At 35.0% G+C, this 18,983-nt stretch overlaps 1 protein-coding gene and 1 pseudogene across 1 annotated transcript; both read left to right on the top strand.

The window, feature by feature from the left end:
- The first annotated feature begins 840 nt into the window (after positions 1 to 840).
- On the top strand, positions 841 to 10,481 carry LOC127207612 (olfactory receptor 1094). The gene is made up of 4 exons (XM_051167046.1): positions 841 to 976; positions 1,176 to 1,252; positions 8,417 to 8,453; positions 9,532 to 10,481. Exons 1-4 carry the CDS (start codon positions 841 to 843, stop codon positions 10,479 to 10,481), a joined length of 1,200 nt encoding a protein of 399 aa, XP_051023003.1.
- Positions 10,482 to 18,788: 8,307 nt separating this feature from the next.
- Positions 18,789 to 18,983, top strand: LOC127207782 (uncharacterized; annotated as a pseudogene).

Below are 18,983 nucleotides of genomic sequence, written 5' to 3'. Positions count from 1 at the left end.
CACACCTGGAATGCCACTACTTCAGAGGTAGAAACAGGAGGACAGGACATTGAATATCTTCCTTGACTACATATTGAGTTCATGACTAGTTTGAGGCCTACATAAGGATGAAGGTAAATAAAATAAAATAAATTGATTAAATTATATATATTTAAGAAGAATATTTGGATAAGTTAAGTGCTTGTTTAAAAAAAGAGAATTAGACTAAAAATGGAAAAAAATAACAGTAAATCTGTATTTTTATGTGAGATATACCCAATATCCAGAAGTGCTTATGTTATATCATGGTACCTAATGTCCTAATGGAATGAAATAATTATGATAAGAAAGGATTTAAAATGTTTTGCTGAGAAAAATTAGTCTGAATGATATTGAAATACAGTGCATGTTCAAGTGTTCTGATAATATCAACAGAAAGATATCCACACTGGTGAGCAATGTCCATTCACTCTCCTTTTGTGCCATTGACCACAAAGCTAACAGCAAAATATTAAAGTAAATCATTCTGTGAATTGTGTGTGAATCTTAAGATATCTTCCGGCTTTCTGAGTTTGAACACAATATAATATGATATGTAGACAAGATCTCTTACAGAAAATAAAATGATAATATTAAGAGCTGTACAGGATTATTTTAGGAACACAGAATTAGAAAAAAACATATAAAAGTTTTTCTTTAGGTTATATAACCAAAGTAATGCATCTCACTCCTTCATCCTAACTGCTCCCATCAGGAGCAGTATCTCTATGACTCCTATGCAAAATGCAAGCATGGGGATATGATCGGATAGACACACTTTTCACAAGACACTGTCTTTATAACCTGTAAACAAAGCAGAAAATGCCAAGTGCACCATTTGATGATGACGTTCAGGTGAGCTATGTGACTGAGGTCACAGAGTTTATACTAGCAGGCTTCATGAATAATAAGAACCTACAAATCTTTTCATTTGCAATGCACCTCTTGCTTTGGATAGGTAATTGGAATTGGTCTTATGTGAATTGGGTTTGCTTGGCCACACAATCCCAATAGTATTTTCCAAGTCCTCTATCATGTTTAGATGCCTGTTACTGGAACGCTCTCACTCCAAAGATGTGGGTCAACTTTCTTTCAAAAGACAAATTCATCTCACATTCTGATTAAGTAACAAAATTTTTCCTTTTCATTGTTTTTAGGGAGCACAGAACACTTTCTTTTGGCAGCAATGGCTTATGACTGCTATGTTGCTGTCTATAATCCACGTCTGTATCAAGTGAGTATGCGACCTAGTTTATAAATCAGTGATCTCTCCAACACTTTTAACATGAATGGGTGTGGGATTTTCTCAAATGATTTTTCGACATTAAAGGAGATGATCATGTGGGGTTTTTTCTTTCAGTTTATTTATATGGTGGGTTACATTGATGAACTTCCATATATTGAACCTCCCCTGCATGCCTGGGATGTGTTCGTGGATTCAGATTTTGACTATCTATTGAGTATATTTGTGTTAATGTGCATAAGGGAAACTGGTCTGAAATTCACTTCCTTTGTTGGGTCTTTGTGTGGTTTAGACATCAAAGTGACTGTGGCCTCATAGGATGAGTTTTGTAATGTTCCTTCTGTTTCCATATTGTGGAATAGTTTGAAAAGTATTGGTCCTAACCCTTCTTTGAAGGTCTGGTAGGATTAGGCCCTGCAACCATCTGTCCCTGGGCTTTTTTTTTTTTTTTTCAAATGTGAATGCTTTGATAACTGCTTCTATTTGCTTAGGAGATAAAGAAATAGTTAATTTGTTTTTCTGTAACTTGTGTCAACTTGGTTAGTGGAATCTATCAAGAAACTTTTCCATATCATTAGATTCTAAATTTTATGGCGTTTGATGTAAAACCTAATGCTTCTTTGGATTTCCTCTGTGTCTGTTGCTAAATCCCTATTTTCATCTTTTCTGGTTTTTTTTAATGAATTTTAGATTTATTTCTCCCTTTTTGTAAAGAATGACATAAAAATTTTGATTGGTGAAACACTAATTGTGTAAACTGGTTTTGATGGACTAGAGGTTTTCAATGTAGTAATATTTCTAGTAACAAAGCACATGGCATTTTTCCATTTTCTACCTTTTTCCTGACTTTTTTCTTCACAATTTTAAATTTTTTATCTTAGAAGTGTTTTTCAGACTTACATAGGGTTGCTCTTTGATTTTTTAATAATATCATGAATAGCATTGTCTTCCTGATTTTTTAATATATGTTTATCATTGATTTATGGAAATGTCACTTGTTTTTATTTGTTTATATTAAATCCTGCTGCTTTGTGAAAGTGGTGGTCTGTTTTAGACATTTTCTGCTAGAATACTTAAATCTTGAGTAAAAGCACCATGTTCTCTAAAAACACAACTTTTAAATTATATTCCTACCCATCATTTGTTTTATTTTTACTCTTTGTCTATTACTCTAGATAATATATATTAAATAAAAAAGGGGGCTAGAGGAAATACAAGACTTGTTTCTGATTATATTGAGATGGTGTTGGCCATCACATGTAGCTTTGTTATGCTGAGGTGTGTTTTTAGCACTTCTGTTCTAAGAATTTTATAATAAAAGAATGTTGAATTTATCTGAAGTCTTTCTTTTCATATACTGAGATGATCATGTAATTTTTATTTTAAGCTAATTTATGCAATGTATAACACTTATGAATTTGTGTACTTTAAATAATTCCCTCATATTCCTGTAAATCTTAGTTTGTCAGGATGATTGATCTATTTCACCTTTTAAGACGATTTTCTTCTTATTTGTTTGAGAGTTTCATAATTGCATTCAATGTATGGTAGCCATATTTACCTCTCAAGTCCCCCTTCAAACTTCTCTTAGTTTCACCCCAATCTCTCTCAGCTGCATGTCCAATTTGAGATCACTATGTTTCTACTCACAGTTCTGAGGCTCCCAACTGAAGTGTCCCTCTCTACCAAGAGAGCCACACCCTTAAAGAAAATTGATTCTCTCTTCATCAGAAGCCATCAACTGGCAATATCTTCTCAACTAAAACTGGGAACCTATGAGTCCCTCCCCCTTCATGCTGACTTCATCATCTGCAACAACAACCACCGTGAGTTTGAGTTCGTCACTGCAAAGGTTCCAATATACCCTAAAGAAAAATTTGCTATGTTCCTCTTCTGTTTCTGGTCTTTACAGACTTTTAGCACATTTTTGTTGCCTGAGACTTGAGGACAGTGGGTTTGAATAAAAAGTCTATTTATAGCTGTGCACACCACAGGCACAACTCTAAATTTTGATGAGCTGTTATCCAATTAACAGAATTAACCATTCTCCACCAGGCAAAGTAATTAATTTGATGAAGTCTATGTACGTTGCTGGTAGATGGAAAGGTAGGAATTTTAGGGCAGTTTGACACTGTGTAGCTTGGCCAAAATAATAAAAGTAGGTTCACTGTAAGCTTCGCAATCACCATCATTAAAAATTCAGGAAAAAGTTAACAAGTAAACCTACTCTTTTAGAAAATTCATACATACATAAGTATATGCACACCTGTATGAAAATATATTCATATAAAGGAGTTGTGGCTATCCTACAGAGTTGATACTGTTCTTCTCAGAAGCCATAGGTAGCCAAGTACAAAACCAGTGACAGTTGTGAGAAGGCTCCCTTTGAATTTTTATCAGTGTTAACCCAGGTACCTGAATATTACAGACTAGAGCTACTGTACTTGGTTTCCTAACAGAACTTGATGGACAGAGCCTATTGCAGTAAAGACTTTGTTTATGAGTCCTAAAAACTTAATTAATACTAACCAGGAAGCTTCCTCTCAGTTTCCTCAGTTCCATAGTACTGGCAGGTTCTATTCAGGCTTCTGGAAGAGAAAATCCATTAACTGCATTACCCAGCTATGAACTCTGTGAGCTACAATAAAATGACTAGAATGGTCAGACATGCTCATAAAAGTAATGTTGGCATGAATGTCCTTGAGTAACCAATTACTTTTTAAAAAATCTACATTAAAGCCTGCTACAAGAAGAAAGACATGCCTGGTCCCGTGAACCTGCTGCATGATCTTTCTGATATGCAGCTATTTGGTTTGTAATTTTTTTAGGTTTTTGTTTTGGTCTTTGTTTATGTAGGACATTGGTACATATTTGCCTTGCTGGCAAATGCCTATCTAGTATTAGTTTGAGAGTAATACTGGTTTTGTGAAAAGAACTTCTATATATTCCCCCCTTTCCTTAACATACAGAAGAATAGGAAAAGAACTATTTTGTTATCACTCTTCTCTAAATGTGTCATAAAATGTGCATTCCAGTGCCTGTGACACCTTCTTGACTTGTGAAGTTTTAGTTAGGAGACTAGGAAAAAAAGTGGGAAGAGCCTTGAGCTCACTGGCACAGGAGACAACTTCCTGAACATAACACCAACAGCTCAGACTCTAAGATAAATAATTAATAAATGGGACCTCAGGAAACTGAAAAGCTTCTGTAAAGCAAAGGGCAATATCAACAAAACAAAATGACAGCCTACATACTGGGAGAAGATCTTCACCAACCCTACAACCTACAAAGGGCTAATATGCAAAATACACAAAGAACTCAAGAAATTAAACACCACCAAACCAAATAACCCAATTAAAAATGGGGTACAGAACTAAACAGAGAACTCTCAACAGAGGAATATTGAATGGCTAAGACATGAATGTCTATGCATAGACAATGCTTCTTGTTGGTTATGGAATCCCTGTGGCTTTGGACTAGATGCCATTCTTCTTGTGGCATGAATGAAGATTTACAGATGTCTTTCTTCTGCTCATACAAATGCAGAGAACCAGCCTTAATTGTTCTGTACTTTATGCACACCTCATATATTTATAAAGTTAGGACTCTACAATGCTTATGAGAAATTATATGTTTTCAGAACAAATGAACTGGATCAAACCTGACAGGAATCATTCCTCTCCTCATGCTGGACATTAACATCCTGCTTGGTCCAGTACCAAGTGCTTAAGTTGAGGTTCCTCATCAGAGCAGGACAGCTCACAGGACAGGTTCAAAGAAAGCTTCTTATCCCAATTGTTCCAACAATACAGGCTGTATCGCACAGGACTCTAATTGTCCTGGAATTTCTCAACATTTAGAAACTGGACCAAAAACGCTATTCCTAGCTTGTTTACCCATTTTCCCTCACTTTATTTAGTCTCCTACAAAGGTATTATTTGTCCCAAATCAGCCAAAAGAAACCTTAAGAGAACCATGCCCTATTTCCCTTAAGGTGACTTGGGTAGGGTTTTGGTTGCTTTCTTGCCTATAGAGCTTTATTTTCATTGGGAGTTAATTACAAGTTATTAATGGTCTTACTCAGAGAGAAAACAAGGTTGGACTCAAGGATGTCTCTCTTTTCCCTTATCTTTTTTTCTTTTGTTTGGAGATAGGGGTTAAAAAGAAAGAAGGGGAATATGGAAATATATAGGGATGATAGGACAAAAAGAAGATTATTGTGTCTACCCATCAAATTAATGCCTTAATTGTTACTCACACAGTTATTTTTAATTCACTGCTACAGAACTTCATACATTGATGCAAAATAAGTTTAATTTTGATACATTGGTATAGAATTCATATTTAAAATTATTCTTCAAACACAATATAATATATATTGTGTGTGTGTATTATTTTGAGAGAAAACAAGATTGGACTCAGGGATGTCTCTCTTTTCCTTCATCTTGCATTCTTATGTTTGGAGACAGGGGTTGAAAAGAAAGAAGGAGGTATATAGAAATATACAGGGAAGATAGAACAAAAGGTAAATTAGTGAATTTACTCCTCAACTTAATGCCTCAATTTTCACTCACAAGATTATTTTTAATTCCCTGGTCTATAATTTTGTATATAGATATAAAATAAGTTTAATTTTCAATACTGTGGTATAGAATTCAAATGTAAGGTTATTCTTCACACACATAATATATTTTTCTACTCTAATGTTTGTTTATTTGTTCACTTTGCATCCTGGTCATAGCCTCATCACTCCTCACCACTCAGTCCCACCTTTCCCTCTCTCCCCATCCCTTATCTATTAGAATAGGGGTTCCCCACTTTCAGTCCACTCTAGCTATCAAGTTGCATCAGGATGAGCCTACTCTCTTCCCCACTTGCCTGGCAAGGCCGTCACACAAAGGGGAAATGATCAAAAAGATGGCAACAGAGTCTATGTCACAGTAAGCCCTGTAAGCCCTGTTTCCCTTACTAGAAGACCCACATGAAGCCTAAGCTGATATTTGCAATATGTTTGATATTTTTATATATTTACCTATATAAGTAAATTTGATATATTTGAGTTAATTTAGTCATGCAGTGATTTCATATGATCTTTATATGTAATTTTATAGACTATTGGGATAAAGATATTGAGATATTCAGATAAATATTCTTTTTCAGAAGGATTTATTTGTTTATTATTATTTATACAGTTCTCTGCCTGCACGTATACTTTCAGGACAGAAAACTGCATCATGTCACATCGTAGATTGTTGTGAGCCACCATGTAGTTCCTGTGAATTTAACTCAGGACGTCCGGAAGAGCAGATAGTGCTCTTAACCACTAATCCATCTCTCTAGCTCCTCAGATAAATAATCTAAGCACATATTTAGTATTGGAACTGTGACTCTTTTCTATTATATTTATTTATTGTTCCTATGTATATGCTTTCATTGAAAGCTTATTTGGTTCCAATTACTTTACATTGTATTCACTTGCATATTATTCATTTTCTTGTTATGAGGATACATAAACCACCTGGGTACTTTTCTATCCTGAGAGAATGAACATTTTTCCTCCCTAGGGCATCTTATATAATTTGAGAAAATTTAAGAGGGCTATTGTCAGAAGGAAAATATGCAATATTCACAGCCTGCTTAGTATGACTGATAAAATCATTTCCAATGTAAGAGGAAAAATCTATCATATACAAAATATTTAGAAACTGTATCTTTCAATTTAATAGATACTACATGATTTAACATGACTTTTTAATTTTTAAATTTTTGTAGTAATTTTTATTTTACTTTTAAGAATGTAATGTAATTACAATATTTCCTCATTTTCTTTCCTCCTTGCATATACTCTTATATATCAATACTTGCTGTCATTCAAATTCATGGCCTCTTTTTCTCTTTACTATCTTTTATTTTACATACATATATATATTACATATGTGTACATCTCTATTTCTATATATAGCCAACAATATATAATGTTACTTGTATTTATGTTTCCAAGGACTGATAATCCGGCAATGTGTGTGCAGGAGAGGTGGTACTTCCATAGGAAGAGCACATCAATTGGTTTAACATGTGATTTGATGATAAGATTCTACCTAAGAAAATGTATATTGCAAATGCAGCGTAAGTCTCCTAGGAAACTTAGTGTGTCTTATTTCCACCAAAGATTTGTTAATTAGGAATATGTTTTTACTTAAACAGAAAAGTGAGATTTGATAAACAAATTTGATAATTACAGCTCAAGTTACTACATATATGGAATGCATAAAATATGTAAGACCACAAAACAAAAAATTGGTTTATGCTCTCTAGGAATCCTTTTGTTATTAAATAATTTTTAAAACATTACCTTTTATTTCTAAATTGTCAGGTTTCTACGTAGAAGTTATTCGGCCTTTTTCAAAATCCTAATCTATCATATAAACTATCCTATTTTGTAAAATAAATCAGGTGTGTGATTTTCTGTTGATTCCAGAAGTTAACGATTCCTAAGTATTGATACATCTTAAAAATTCCACAACAAATCCACCAGAAAAACACAGATATAAACACAGAGAGGCCTGGGCTTGGAACCTAGCTTTGCTAATTGTGACACCGTCTCACTGAATGTCAGTTCTAACTTTAATGAAAGTATGTTGAATAATTTATTTTACAAGTTGTCATATAGACTGTAGAAGACAACACACACACACACACACACACACACACACACACACACACAATCCTATCAACCCCTCTAATAATAGAAAATAACACAGCAGCTGAAGTAACTGTTTTCTGCATGTGATTTCTGTGTTTCTGATGCCGCTGGAGTAATATTTTATTCTGACGGAAGTGCCTAATTCATTTTATTTCTGTCTTCCAGAATGTTCATGATTCATTTACACTATTAAGATTGAACATGGTATAATGCCACCAACAATTTTTTAAAATTTTATTTATGCTTAAATACGGAAGGAACAATTCTCCCTGTATTAATGAAAAATAAGTCACACATTTGAGTTTTAAACACAGAATTTTCATTCAAAATATGTTTCTAATTCCTTATAACCATCTTTTATCACCTATTCAAGATGTGAAGGTAAAGTTTAGGATGTAGCTGAGATTTTTCTTGCTGTGATATGTCAAAGTGTTCAGATGTGTTTCATTAAGAGTCTAAATGGGGTACCGTCTACTGTCTCTTTGTACAGTTTGACCTCTCAAATTTATATTGTGTTCCTGATAACGTTTACTGATTATTTCCTCATGTGACCTTAGGATCCTGTAAGTACAAGATAAGGAATGGAAAAAAGACAATACATTTTACTGAACTGAAACACAGTTTATATGATGTTAGATAAATACGCTATTATTCATGTATTTCTATATGTTTATTCTTGGCTTTATAGTTATTTTCATTAATATATTCAAACTAAAGCAGAAGCTGTTATTTTTATATCTTTATTTATCAAAATGCATAAGTTTTCTTTACACAAAACTGGGAGTCTTTGGTATTTTTTATTTTATATTACTAAAATTGTGTGTAAGAACTTAGTAAGTGCTTTGTTTGCTTAACCACACACTATTAACTCTAAAACAAACCAGCCTTCATCACAGATCTAAGATTTCTTCTGGAATAAAAAAACAAGTGTTTTCCTTCTTTTAGAATAGTCCAACTGCTCTACAGCTGACAAATAGAAGTTTCAATACAAAACTTACTGTGTTGTCAGAATTTCCTGTTGCTGCATGTTTGTGGCTCATATCATAACATTTCTTTCAAGAACTATTTCTCTAACTCCTGAGAGATAGATATTTAGCTTACAGTAGATTTATCAATTCCATAGAACTAGTACTAAGAGAACAACTAAGCATTATCACGAAAAAAATGTATCTCATATAAAAATCCAAAGATATATCTTTATTTATTTATTTATTTTGTTTTGTTTTTTGAGACAGGGTCTCATTATGGCCCAGGCTGGTTTGGACATGGCTATGTAGAGCAGGCTAACCCCACTAAACTCATAGATTAGCTGATTCCAAATATAAAAGGCACAGCAAAAATGTAAACATGTTTTTTTTTCCGTTTTATTTTTAACAGGGTAATGCATCTACCTAGTCTCAACTACTTTATCTCAGCTGCTGCCACCAAGAAGAAAGGCTTTACTAAGGAATTCTTAAACACAAGTTCAGCAAGGTGATGAGTGACACAGTTCTCAAAGGACATTGACTTTATAAATTGTAAAAGTCAGAAATGTCAAGACAACCACTAGGTTATGCTGTACCAAGAGTTCCAGTGAACAATGTGACAGATATCACCATGTATATATTGACAGGATTCACAGATGATGCTGACCTAGAAGTTTTATTATTTCTCTTGTTTTTTGTTATTTACCTTTTTACTCTCATAGGCAACTTGGGATTGGTTTTGATAGTCATTGGAGATTCCCGGCTTCACAATCCCATGTACTATTTTTTAAGTGTTTTATCATTCTTAGATGCCTGTTATTCCACAGTTGTCACCCCCAAAATGTTAGTAAATTTTCTTTCAAAAGATAAGTCTATCTCATACACTGGATGTGTGATGGAGATGTTTCTTTTTGTTACTTTTGGAACTACAGAATGCTTTCTGTTGGCAGCAATGGCTTATGACCGTTATGTAGCTATCTACAACCCACTTCTGTATGCTGTGAGCATGTCACCAAGTGTCTACATACCTCTCATAATAGCATCTTATGCAGGTGGAGTCACGCATGCTACTATACACACAGTGGCTACTTTTAGCCTTTCTTTCTGTGCATCCAATGAAGTTAGGCATGTCTTCTGTGACATCCCTCCATTGCTCGCGATTTCATGCTCTAACACAGATATAAACCAGCTTCTGCTCTTCTATTGTGTGGGTTCCATTGAGATTATCACCATCCTGATTGTTTTGGTCTCCTACAGTTTCATACTCTTTGCAATTCTTAAGATGCATTCTACGGAAGGGAGGAGAAAAATTTTCTCTACATGTGGCTCTCACCTTACAGGAGTTTCCATTTATCACGGGACAATTCTTTTTATGTATGTGAGACCTAGTTCCAACTATGCCTTGGAGCATGACATGATTGTGTCCACATTTTACACTATTGTGATTCCAATGCTGAATCCAATAATCTACAGTCTGAGAAACAAAGATGTAAAAGAGGCAATGAAAAAAATTTGTGAAAGAAACTGCTTCATGAATAAAGTACATTTTTAAAATGTACAGAGAAAAACAATTTTGAGTCTTTGTTAATTGTGACTATGTTTCAAAATGTTAGAGCTATCTTGATAATAGTAAATCTGTCCCTGCTTGTCAATAGTAGTAATGGGTGCATCACTTACATAGATATGAAGAAATCCAAACACAGATATAATAAAGTGCTATTGATATATATGTTCTTGTCATTAATTTATTTGATTTTTCATTAGCATTTATGTCATCAGGAGGCTGTGCCTTTGAATTTTGCCATATTGTTTGTAATAAGCCAATTCACCTACTCTACATTTAATACGTCATTCTTTAGTTCCTTCCCCTGGCTTTAGTGCAATTTCTTAATTTCTCCTAATATTCTTGTAAGGAACTAATCACCTCTAATAGCTTTATCCATGTTCAACTTACTACATAGACTTTTTCTCTCTTTTTTTTTTATTTTGGGGTTGTTTGTTTTGTTTTGTTTGTCAAAACAGAGTCTCTCTATATATATCCTTGCCTCCTAAGGAAATCATTTTGTGGATGAGACTAGCCTCAACTCACAGAGATATGCCTATGTCTGTGTCTGCCTCTTGAGTGATTTAATTAAAAGTGACAGCCACCATTACAGATTAGCCTTAGATTTTAAAATTATTATTCAAAGGTAAGTTTCCATTCTTTCATAAAATAAATATTAATAATCCCATACAAAATTAAAATAAACACACTGAAACAATATGTACATTGCATGTTTTAGGAAGATTCTATATTGGTGTATATCCATATGGCTTTTTTCAGTTATTTAGTATTAGGTATATCACTTAATGTTATTTCTTCCACTTAGTAAACACAATTTCTGCCCCATTTAACCACTCTTCCTCATATTTTTCCTTCTTAAAGTTATCTAATTTTATAAAGACACAGTATAAATCATCACTGCAGACAAGAGGTCATTTTATAAAAAGTAATGTACTCAACACCACTCCATCATTACTTTTCATGTTACTATATTTTGAGGTGGGTATTATGGAGTAAATGAATTTCCTACTACATAAATAAAATTAATATTCCTATCTTACTAAACTAAAATTATAACAGTGAACCATAGTTATTTTTAAAAATATTCTATAATAGTGTATCAAAATATATCTGCCTTTAAAATTTTTGGTGGGAATGGATTTTTATATGATTCTGTAGTTGTTTTCAAATGAACAAGCATAGTCATTATCAAGGAAAGAAAAAGATGAACACAAAGAATAAGAATGATTTTTTTCATAATTAAGTATATATTTTAAATTTTTAATAAATTTATGAATAACGCACACTCAGTGTTACTTTTCTTCAACATTTCAATTATCTACTCATCTTCTCTTTTTAAACATAAGTATTCACAAAAACCAACAGGTGGCATGACTTATCTTTCTGGCTTGCTATTTGTTCCAGTCAATACATTCAAGTGAATAAACCTTTCTTCTTTCCTCTCATCTCAGTTCCATTTCAGTATCAGAATTCTGAATTTCCTTGTCCTTATGGATATGTTTTAAAATCACTTGAAAAATTTCAATACCATCTAAAGTTTTTATTATGTTATGGCTATGCTCTTTTTCTCTTTTTTATTTATTTTTTTTTTATTTTTTATTTTTTTACCCCAAGGGTATTTGTTAACTCTTTATAGATTTTTTTGTACATTTCATCATGCTCCTCAATCTCACTCATCTCCCTGTTTCTCAGTGTTCACCCTCTGGCTTTGCAGGTTCTCTCTCCAAAGGAAAAAAAAAATTCACATGAAAGCTGCACTATGTCACAGAGTGTTGACATCTTATAGATTATATCCTTTACCCAAACAACTTTTCTGTAAGTGTTCAGAGCAGTGAGTTATCAGTTTGGTTCAAGGCCTCTGGCTTCTGCAATGTTGTCAGGATTGGATCCTCACTGGGACTCCTCTTGGCTTTCCTGTACTTGTGCTGTGTCATGGATCCTGCAGGTTTATTTCTAGACGACCACCCCCTTCACAGGCTTAGTTTTTTTATAGATGGGGTAGATGTTGGGATAGACAAACTTAAAGCCTTGGATAGGGGATCTGGTGGTAGCTGAGTTGGTTAGCTTAACTACTCCCTCCCACTCAGGCTAGTGAGGTTAGCTCTCCAGCTGAGGTGAGGAGATGGGGCAACTTCACCTGGGTCCAGCACCCACCTAAGCCCATGGCCAGATCTCCAATTCTCAAACCCTTGGAGTCATAAAACATAACTAAGTCCTCATATTTCACCCTTAATAAATGCAGCTAAAATGTATCAAAAACCTGAAGGAAAGCCCTGAAAATTTAAAGCTGTTGGAGGTAATACTACAGAAACTATACCTAGTCCTAGCTGGTCTGGGGAGGACCTCTCACACCCCATTCAAACATCAACACTTAGGTGTCTGAAGGCTGAAAGTAAATACCATTAGTTGAACTATAATCCGATACACGAAGGTAAAATAAAATGGAGTTCCACACACTCAATCAACAAAAATGAGACCAGATTTTTAAACTGAGAAATTCTATTGACAATCAGTGTCCAGATGTTTGGGTATTAGTCCAGAAACAAACAATATGAATTAGTTAAGGCAATATGAATTACCTATAATATTAATGACCCCATAAACATGGAAGCTCAGAGGACACAAAAGATAATGTTTTCTAAATATCAATTATAAGTGTATTCAAACGATCTATAGAAGGAATAAATAAGAGCCATATGAAGATAAGGACAAAACAAATAGTTTAGTAAAATAATGAACATAATTCTGAATTTTAAAATAGAATTGAATAAACATACATTTTGAGGAAAAGAAAACCTGAAGTGTTAAAAAGAAAATCCATTGAGTGTGAGAAATCATGCATCTCTGAGCTCAGATCTTTCTCCTCCTACCTGCTGTTTACCAGCATGGCCCATTGGGGATTCAGAGCAGATAGGCAGATGCCTGCATCACTAGAAGGCCTGAGTGGCACCCAAGCAGCACTAGGCTCGAACCACTCTCTTCCCACTTGCAGCTCACTGGCGTGGCCCGTCTAGGACACAGAGCAGATAGGCAGAGCTGAGTCCAGAGCATGCCACAAAACACATTAGCTGCCATCTTGAGAAAGACTATGGATTACCCAAAGATCTTTGGGCTTTGTTCTCTCTCAGCCTGCTTCTGTACTATCAGACCAAACTGGGATAAACACAGGGAACCTGAGGTGGCCTCTGTGTAGCCCTGGAAAACAATCTCCAGCTTGGAGCTCTCTTTGTTTGCTCTCAACCTACGTGCCCCACATGGCACAGTGACAGCAACCACTTTGGAGGAACCTTTAGGCCTGCTAACACCAGAGACAACCAGATGGCTACAGGCTAGCATAGGAAGAAAAGCAACACAATGCAGAGCCATATGACACCACTAGAAACCAATGATCATGCCACAGCAAGCCCTGGAAACATGAACACTTGTGGAATGCAATAAGAAGGTATGAAACCTGAGGTGATGAAAATGATAGATGCTTTGAAGGAAGAAAGTAAACCTCTTAAATAAATTCAGGAAAATACATTCAAACAGATGAAGGAATTGAATAAGTCATATAAAGAATTCCAGGGGAGTTCTATTAAACAAGCAAAGACATGAAATAAATAAGTAAAATTATTCAAGATCTAAAGAAGGAATTAGAAGCAACAGAGAAAACACAATCGGAGGCAATCTTAGAGTTGGAAAACATAGGGAAGAGAACAGGAACCATAGACATGAGCAAAGTCAATGGTAAAAAAGAGATTGAAGAGAGAATCTCAAGTTGGATTCTACTATTGAAATTATTGATACATCAGTCAAAGAAAACATTAAATCTAAAAAGTTCTTGACACAAAACACCCAAGAAATCCAGGGCAGTATAAAAGACCAAACTCAAGAAAAGTAAGAATAGAAGGAGAAGACTCTAAACTCCAAGTTCCAGAAAACATTTTCAACAAAATCAAAGAAGAAAATTTCCCTAACCTAAAGGAAAAAATGCACATAAACATACAAGAAGCCACAGAACTCCAAATAGATTGGACCAGAAAAGAAAATCCTCCTACCACATAATAATCAAAACATTAAATATAGAAAACAAAGAATATCAAAATCTGCAATAGAAAAAGGAAATGTTACATATAAAGGCAAACCTATCAGAATTACACGCGACTTGTTTACAGAGATTATGAAATCCAGAAGAGCCTGGACAGACATCATGCAAATGCTAAGAGACACCAGATGCCAACCTAGACTAATGTACCCAGCAAAACTTTCAATCACCATAGATGGAGAAAACAGGATATTCCATGACAAAATCAAGTTTAAACACTACCCAGACACAAATCCAGCTCCACAAAAGAAACTAGCAGGAAAACTCCAACCCAAGGAAGCTAACTACACCCAGAAAAACAGAGAAAGTAAATAACCCTTTATCCACAAATCCAAAAGAAAGGAACCTCCCCCCTTTCTCCTTCTTTCTCTCTGTCACTATCAACATCAAAATAATAGGAACTACCAACCACTGGTCATTAATATCTTTCAACAGAAATGGCCTTGACTCCCCAGTAAAAGGACACAGTCTAACATAACACATCCCAAAACAAGACCCATCATTCTGCTGCTTACAACAAGCACATATCAGCAATTTTCCAAGCAAATGGACCCAAGAAGCAAACTGGGGTAGACATTCTAATATCTACTAAAATAGACTTTCAACCAAAGCTAATCAAAAGATATGGGGAAGTACATTTCATATGCATCATAGAAAAATGTGCCAAGCTGATGTCGCAATTCTGAACATCTATACCCCAAATGCAGGAGAACCCACATTCATAAAAGAAACATTGCTAAAGCTTAAATCATTCATCAACTCCCCACACATTAATAGTGGGAGACTTCAACACCCAACTCTCCCAAATAGACAGACCAACACGACAGAAACTAAATGTAGAAACAATGAAACTAATAGATGTCATTAATCAAATGGACCTAACAGACAATCTCACCCAAACACAAAAGAATACACCCTCTCCTTAGCACCTCATGGAATCATCTCCAAAATTGACCATATACTTGGTTACAAAGCAAACCTCAACAGACACAAAAATTGAAATAATCCCTTGCATCTTATCAGACCACCATGGATTAGAGCTGGTTCACAACAACAACAGAAACAACAGCAAGTCTACAAAATCATGAAAACTAAACAATTTTCTACTCAATGACTTCTGGGTCAGGGACAAAATAAAAAATAAATTAAAAGCTTCCTATAACTTAATGAAATGAAGGCACAACATAACCAACTTTATGGGACACAATAAAAGAAGTGCCAAGCGAAAAGCTCATAGTACAAAGTTGCTTTATAAAGAAATTGGAGAGATCCCATGCTAGCAAGTTAACTGCACACCTGAAAGCTCTAGAACAAAAAAAAGCAGACATACCCAAGAGAGTAGACTGCGGAAACTAGCATATTCAAAGCTGTAATGCATCATATAGAAACTGAAAGAAAAAAATGAACATCTTCTTAAAAGCTGAAAAAGCATTTGAAAAATACAACACCTATGCATGTAAAAAGACATGGAGAGAGCAGTGATACAAAGCATACACTTAAACATAGTAAAGGCTATACACAGCAAGTATATAGGCAACATGAAACTAAATGGAAAGAGACTTAAATAAATTCCACTGTATTATAGTACTTGAACACCTGGCTAGAGTACTAAGACCAATAAAAGAGATCAAGGGGATACAAATTGGAAAAGAAGAAGTCAAAGTATCACTATTCGTGGATGATATGATAGCATACATAAATGACCCCAGAAATTCTACCAAGGAACTCCTACAGCTGATAAACACCACCAGCAAAGTTGCTGGATACACAATCAATTAAAAAAAATAGCTCTTCTGTATACAAATAAAAAACAGGTTGATGAACAAGTTAATGAAACTACACTCTTCACAATAGCCACAAATAATATAAAGTATCATGGTATAACTGTAACCAAGAAAGTGGAAGACTCATATGAAAAAAATTCAAATACCAAAAGAAAGAAATTGATGTAGTTTTCAGAATATGTAAAGAGATCCCATGTTCCTGGATAGGGAGAATCAACATAGTAAAAAATGGCCATCTTAACAAAAGCAATCTATAGAGTCAGTGCAATTCCCATCAAAACAGCTAAACAATTATTTACTGACCTTGAAAGTTCAATTCTTAACTTCATATGGAAAAAAACCAGAATAGCTTAAATGATCCTTTAAAATAAAAGGTCTTCTGGAGGAATCTCCATCCCTGATCTAAAAAATGTACTATGAAGCAACAATTTAAAATAAACAGCATTATACTTGTATAGAAATAGGCTGGTTGATAAATGGAATCAAATCAAAAATCCAGAAACAATCGCCCACATCCATGGACACTTGATTTTTTACTATTAAGCCAAAACCAAATAATGGAAAAAGATAGCATCGTCAATAATTGGTGCTTTTCTAACTGAATGTCTACATGTAGAAAAATGCAAATAGATCCATATATATCACCCTGCACAAAAGTAAAGCCCAAGTGGATTAAAGACTTTAACAACCAGACACACTAAATTTATTAGAGGAAAAGATGGGGAAGAATTTTGAAATCATTGGCAAAATAGACAACTTCCTGAAAAGAACACCAACAGCTCAGGGTAAGGTCAGCAATTAATAAATGGGGCCTCATGAAACTGAAAATCTTTTCTAAAGCAAAGAACACTGTCAATAGAACAAAAGGACATTCTACATTCTGGGAAAAGATCTTCACCAACTCTACATCTGATAAAGGATAATATCCAAAATATATAAAGAATTTAAGAAACTAAACACTACCAAACAAAAGAATCCAACCAAAAAATGAGGTGCAGATCTAAGAAGAGAAATCGAAACAGAGGAATACCAAATGGTTGAGAGACACTTAAAGAAATGCTCAACATCGTTAGTCTTCAGGGAAATTCAAACTAAAATGAATCTGAGATTCCACTTTACACTTATCAAAATGACTAAGATAAAAAACTTAAGTGATAGCACATGCTGGTGAGGATGTGGAGAAAGGGGAACACTCCCCCATTGCTGGTAGGAGTGCCCAGTTGTACAATCTGACCATTTCTCACAAAAATTGGAAATAGTGCTACCTCAAGACCCTATTATTTCACTCTTGGGAATATACCTGAAAGATTGTATACCATACAACAGGACATTTGCTCAACTACGTTCATAGCAGCTTTACTCATAATAGCCAGAATCTGTAAACAACCTAGATGTCCTTCAATAGGTAGAATGAATAAAGAAACTGTGGTACATTTACACAATGGAATAATATTCTGCTATCAAAAAAATCTTGAATATTTCAGGCAAATGGATGGAACTAGAAAAGATCACCATTGTAGTGAGGTCACCCAGACAGACCCAGAAGACAGGCATAGTATATACTCAATTGTTAGTGTCCGCTGAGAAACTCCACCCAGTGTTGGACCAGGAGAGATACTGGGATTTGCATCTTGACTCTGAGTGAAGAGCTGAGGGTTGTTTGGAAGATTGGGGGTTTGAGAAGATGAGAAGAGCACAAGGGCGGTTGTCAGAAGCTCCACAATGCCACTACCTGGATCTGGACCCAGGGGGTCTTTCACAAACTGAAGCTCCAATCAAGTACTATGCAAGTAGAAGGCCTATATGCCCTGTTCAGGTGGAGCCAATGGACAGATCATTCTCCACATGGGGATGGAAAGGATTGGGTGGAGCGGGGTATGTGGACTGCCTCTGAAAAGATCTCTGGGGCTAATGTTTGATCACTGCTCCATAGAGAAGAGGCCCTGTGGGAAAACAGAGGAAGGGGATACAGACTATCCACATGAGACCTGATAAGCTGTAGTCAGATGGTGGGGGAGGAGGACCCCACCAGTCAGAAATCTAGAAGAGGGAAATAGATCAGAAAAGGGAGAGAGGGTTGAAACAGGAAGATAAGAGTGGTCTTGTTTCTTTGCTCACATATTAGGGATTCTGATTTTCTGTATGAATGAATGTGTATGTCTCTGAATCTCAATGTGTTTCTCATGCTTTTTCTTTAGCCCATTTTTATGTTTGTTTTGGCCTACTTTGCTTTTCTTGTTCTTTCATTTCCTGTCTTTTTTTTTTCTAACGAGAAAGAAAACAAGGGTATAGATTTGGGTAAGTGGGGAGATATGGTAGAAATATGGGATGAGGAAAAAGTGATAAGAACATATTTTATTTAAAAATCTATGTTCAATAATAAGAATAAAAAATCACTGAAGCCACAGGTAAAAAAATAAAAAATAAACAAAAATTTGTATTTTCCATTTTGTTTGGTTACAGATTTTTTAAAGAATGTCCCATGAGGATGAGACGTGGTGTTCCCTCCTGAGCATGAAGCCAGCTCTAGATGCTGCTTTCTGCAGCTGCCTCTTGCCGTTCATGATCATTCTTCTCTCCCTTGGGCGAGTGAGAGGGAGGGAACACAGTCTGAGTGGA

The sequence above is a fragment of the Acomys russatus genome, chromosome 24 (genome assembly GCF_903995435.1).
Source record: "Acomys russatus chromosome 24, mAcoRus1.1, whole genome shotgun sequence".
In the NCBI taxonomy this organism is placed as follows: Eukaryota; Metazoa; Chordata; class Mammalia; order Rodentia; family Muridae; genus Acomys; species Acomys russatus.
The sequence above is the reverse complement of the archived record's forward strand: the minus strand, read 5'-3'. Positions and strand labels throughout refer to the sequence as shown.

Coding starts and splice junctions, on each gene's coding strand:
- LOC127207612 (XM_051167046.1), top strand. CDS start 841: ATGCCAAGTGCACCATTTGATGATGACGTTCAGGTGAGCTATGTGACT. Junction 977..1,175: donor GCACCTCTTGCTTTGGATAG/GTAATTGGAATT, acceptor CATTGTTTTTAG/GGAGCACAGAACACTTTCTT. Junction 8,454..9,531: donor GTCTACTGTCTCTTTGTACA/GTTTGACCTCTC, acceptor CTGTACCAAGAG/TTCCAGTGAACAATGTGACA.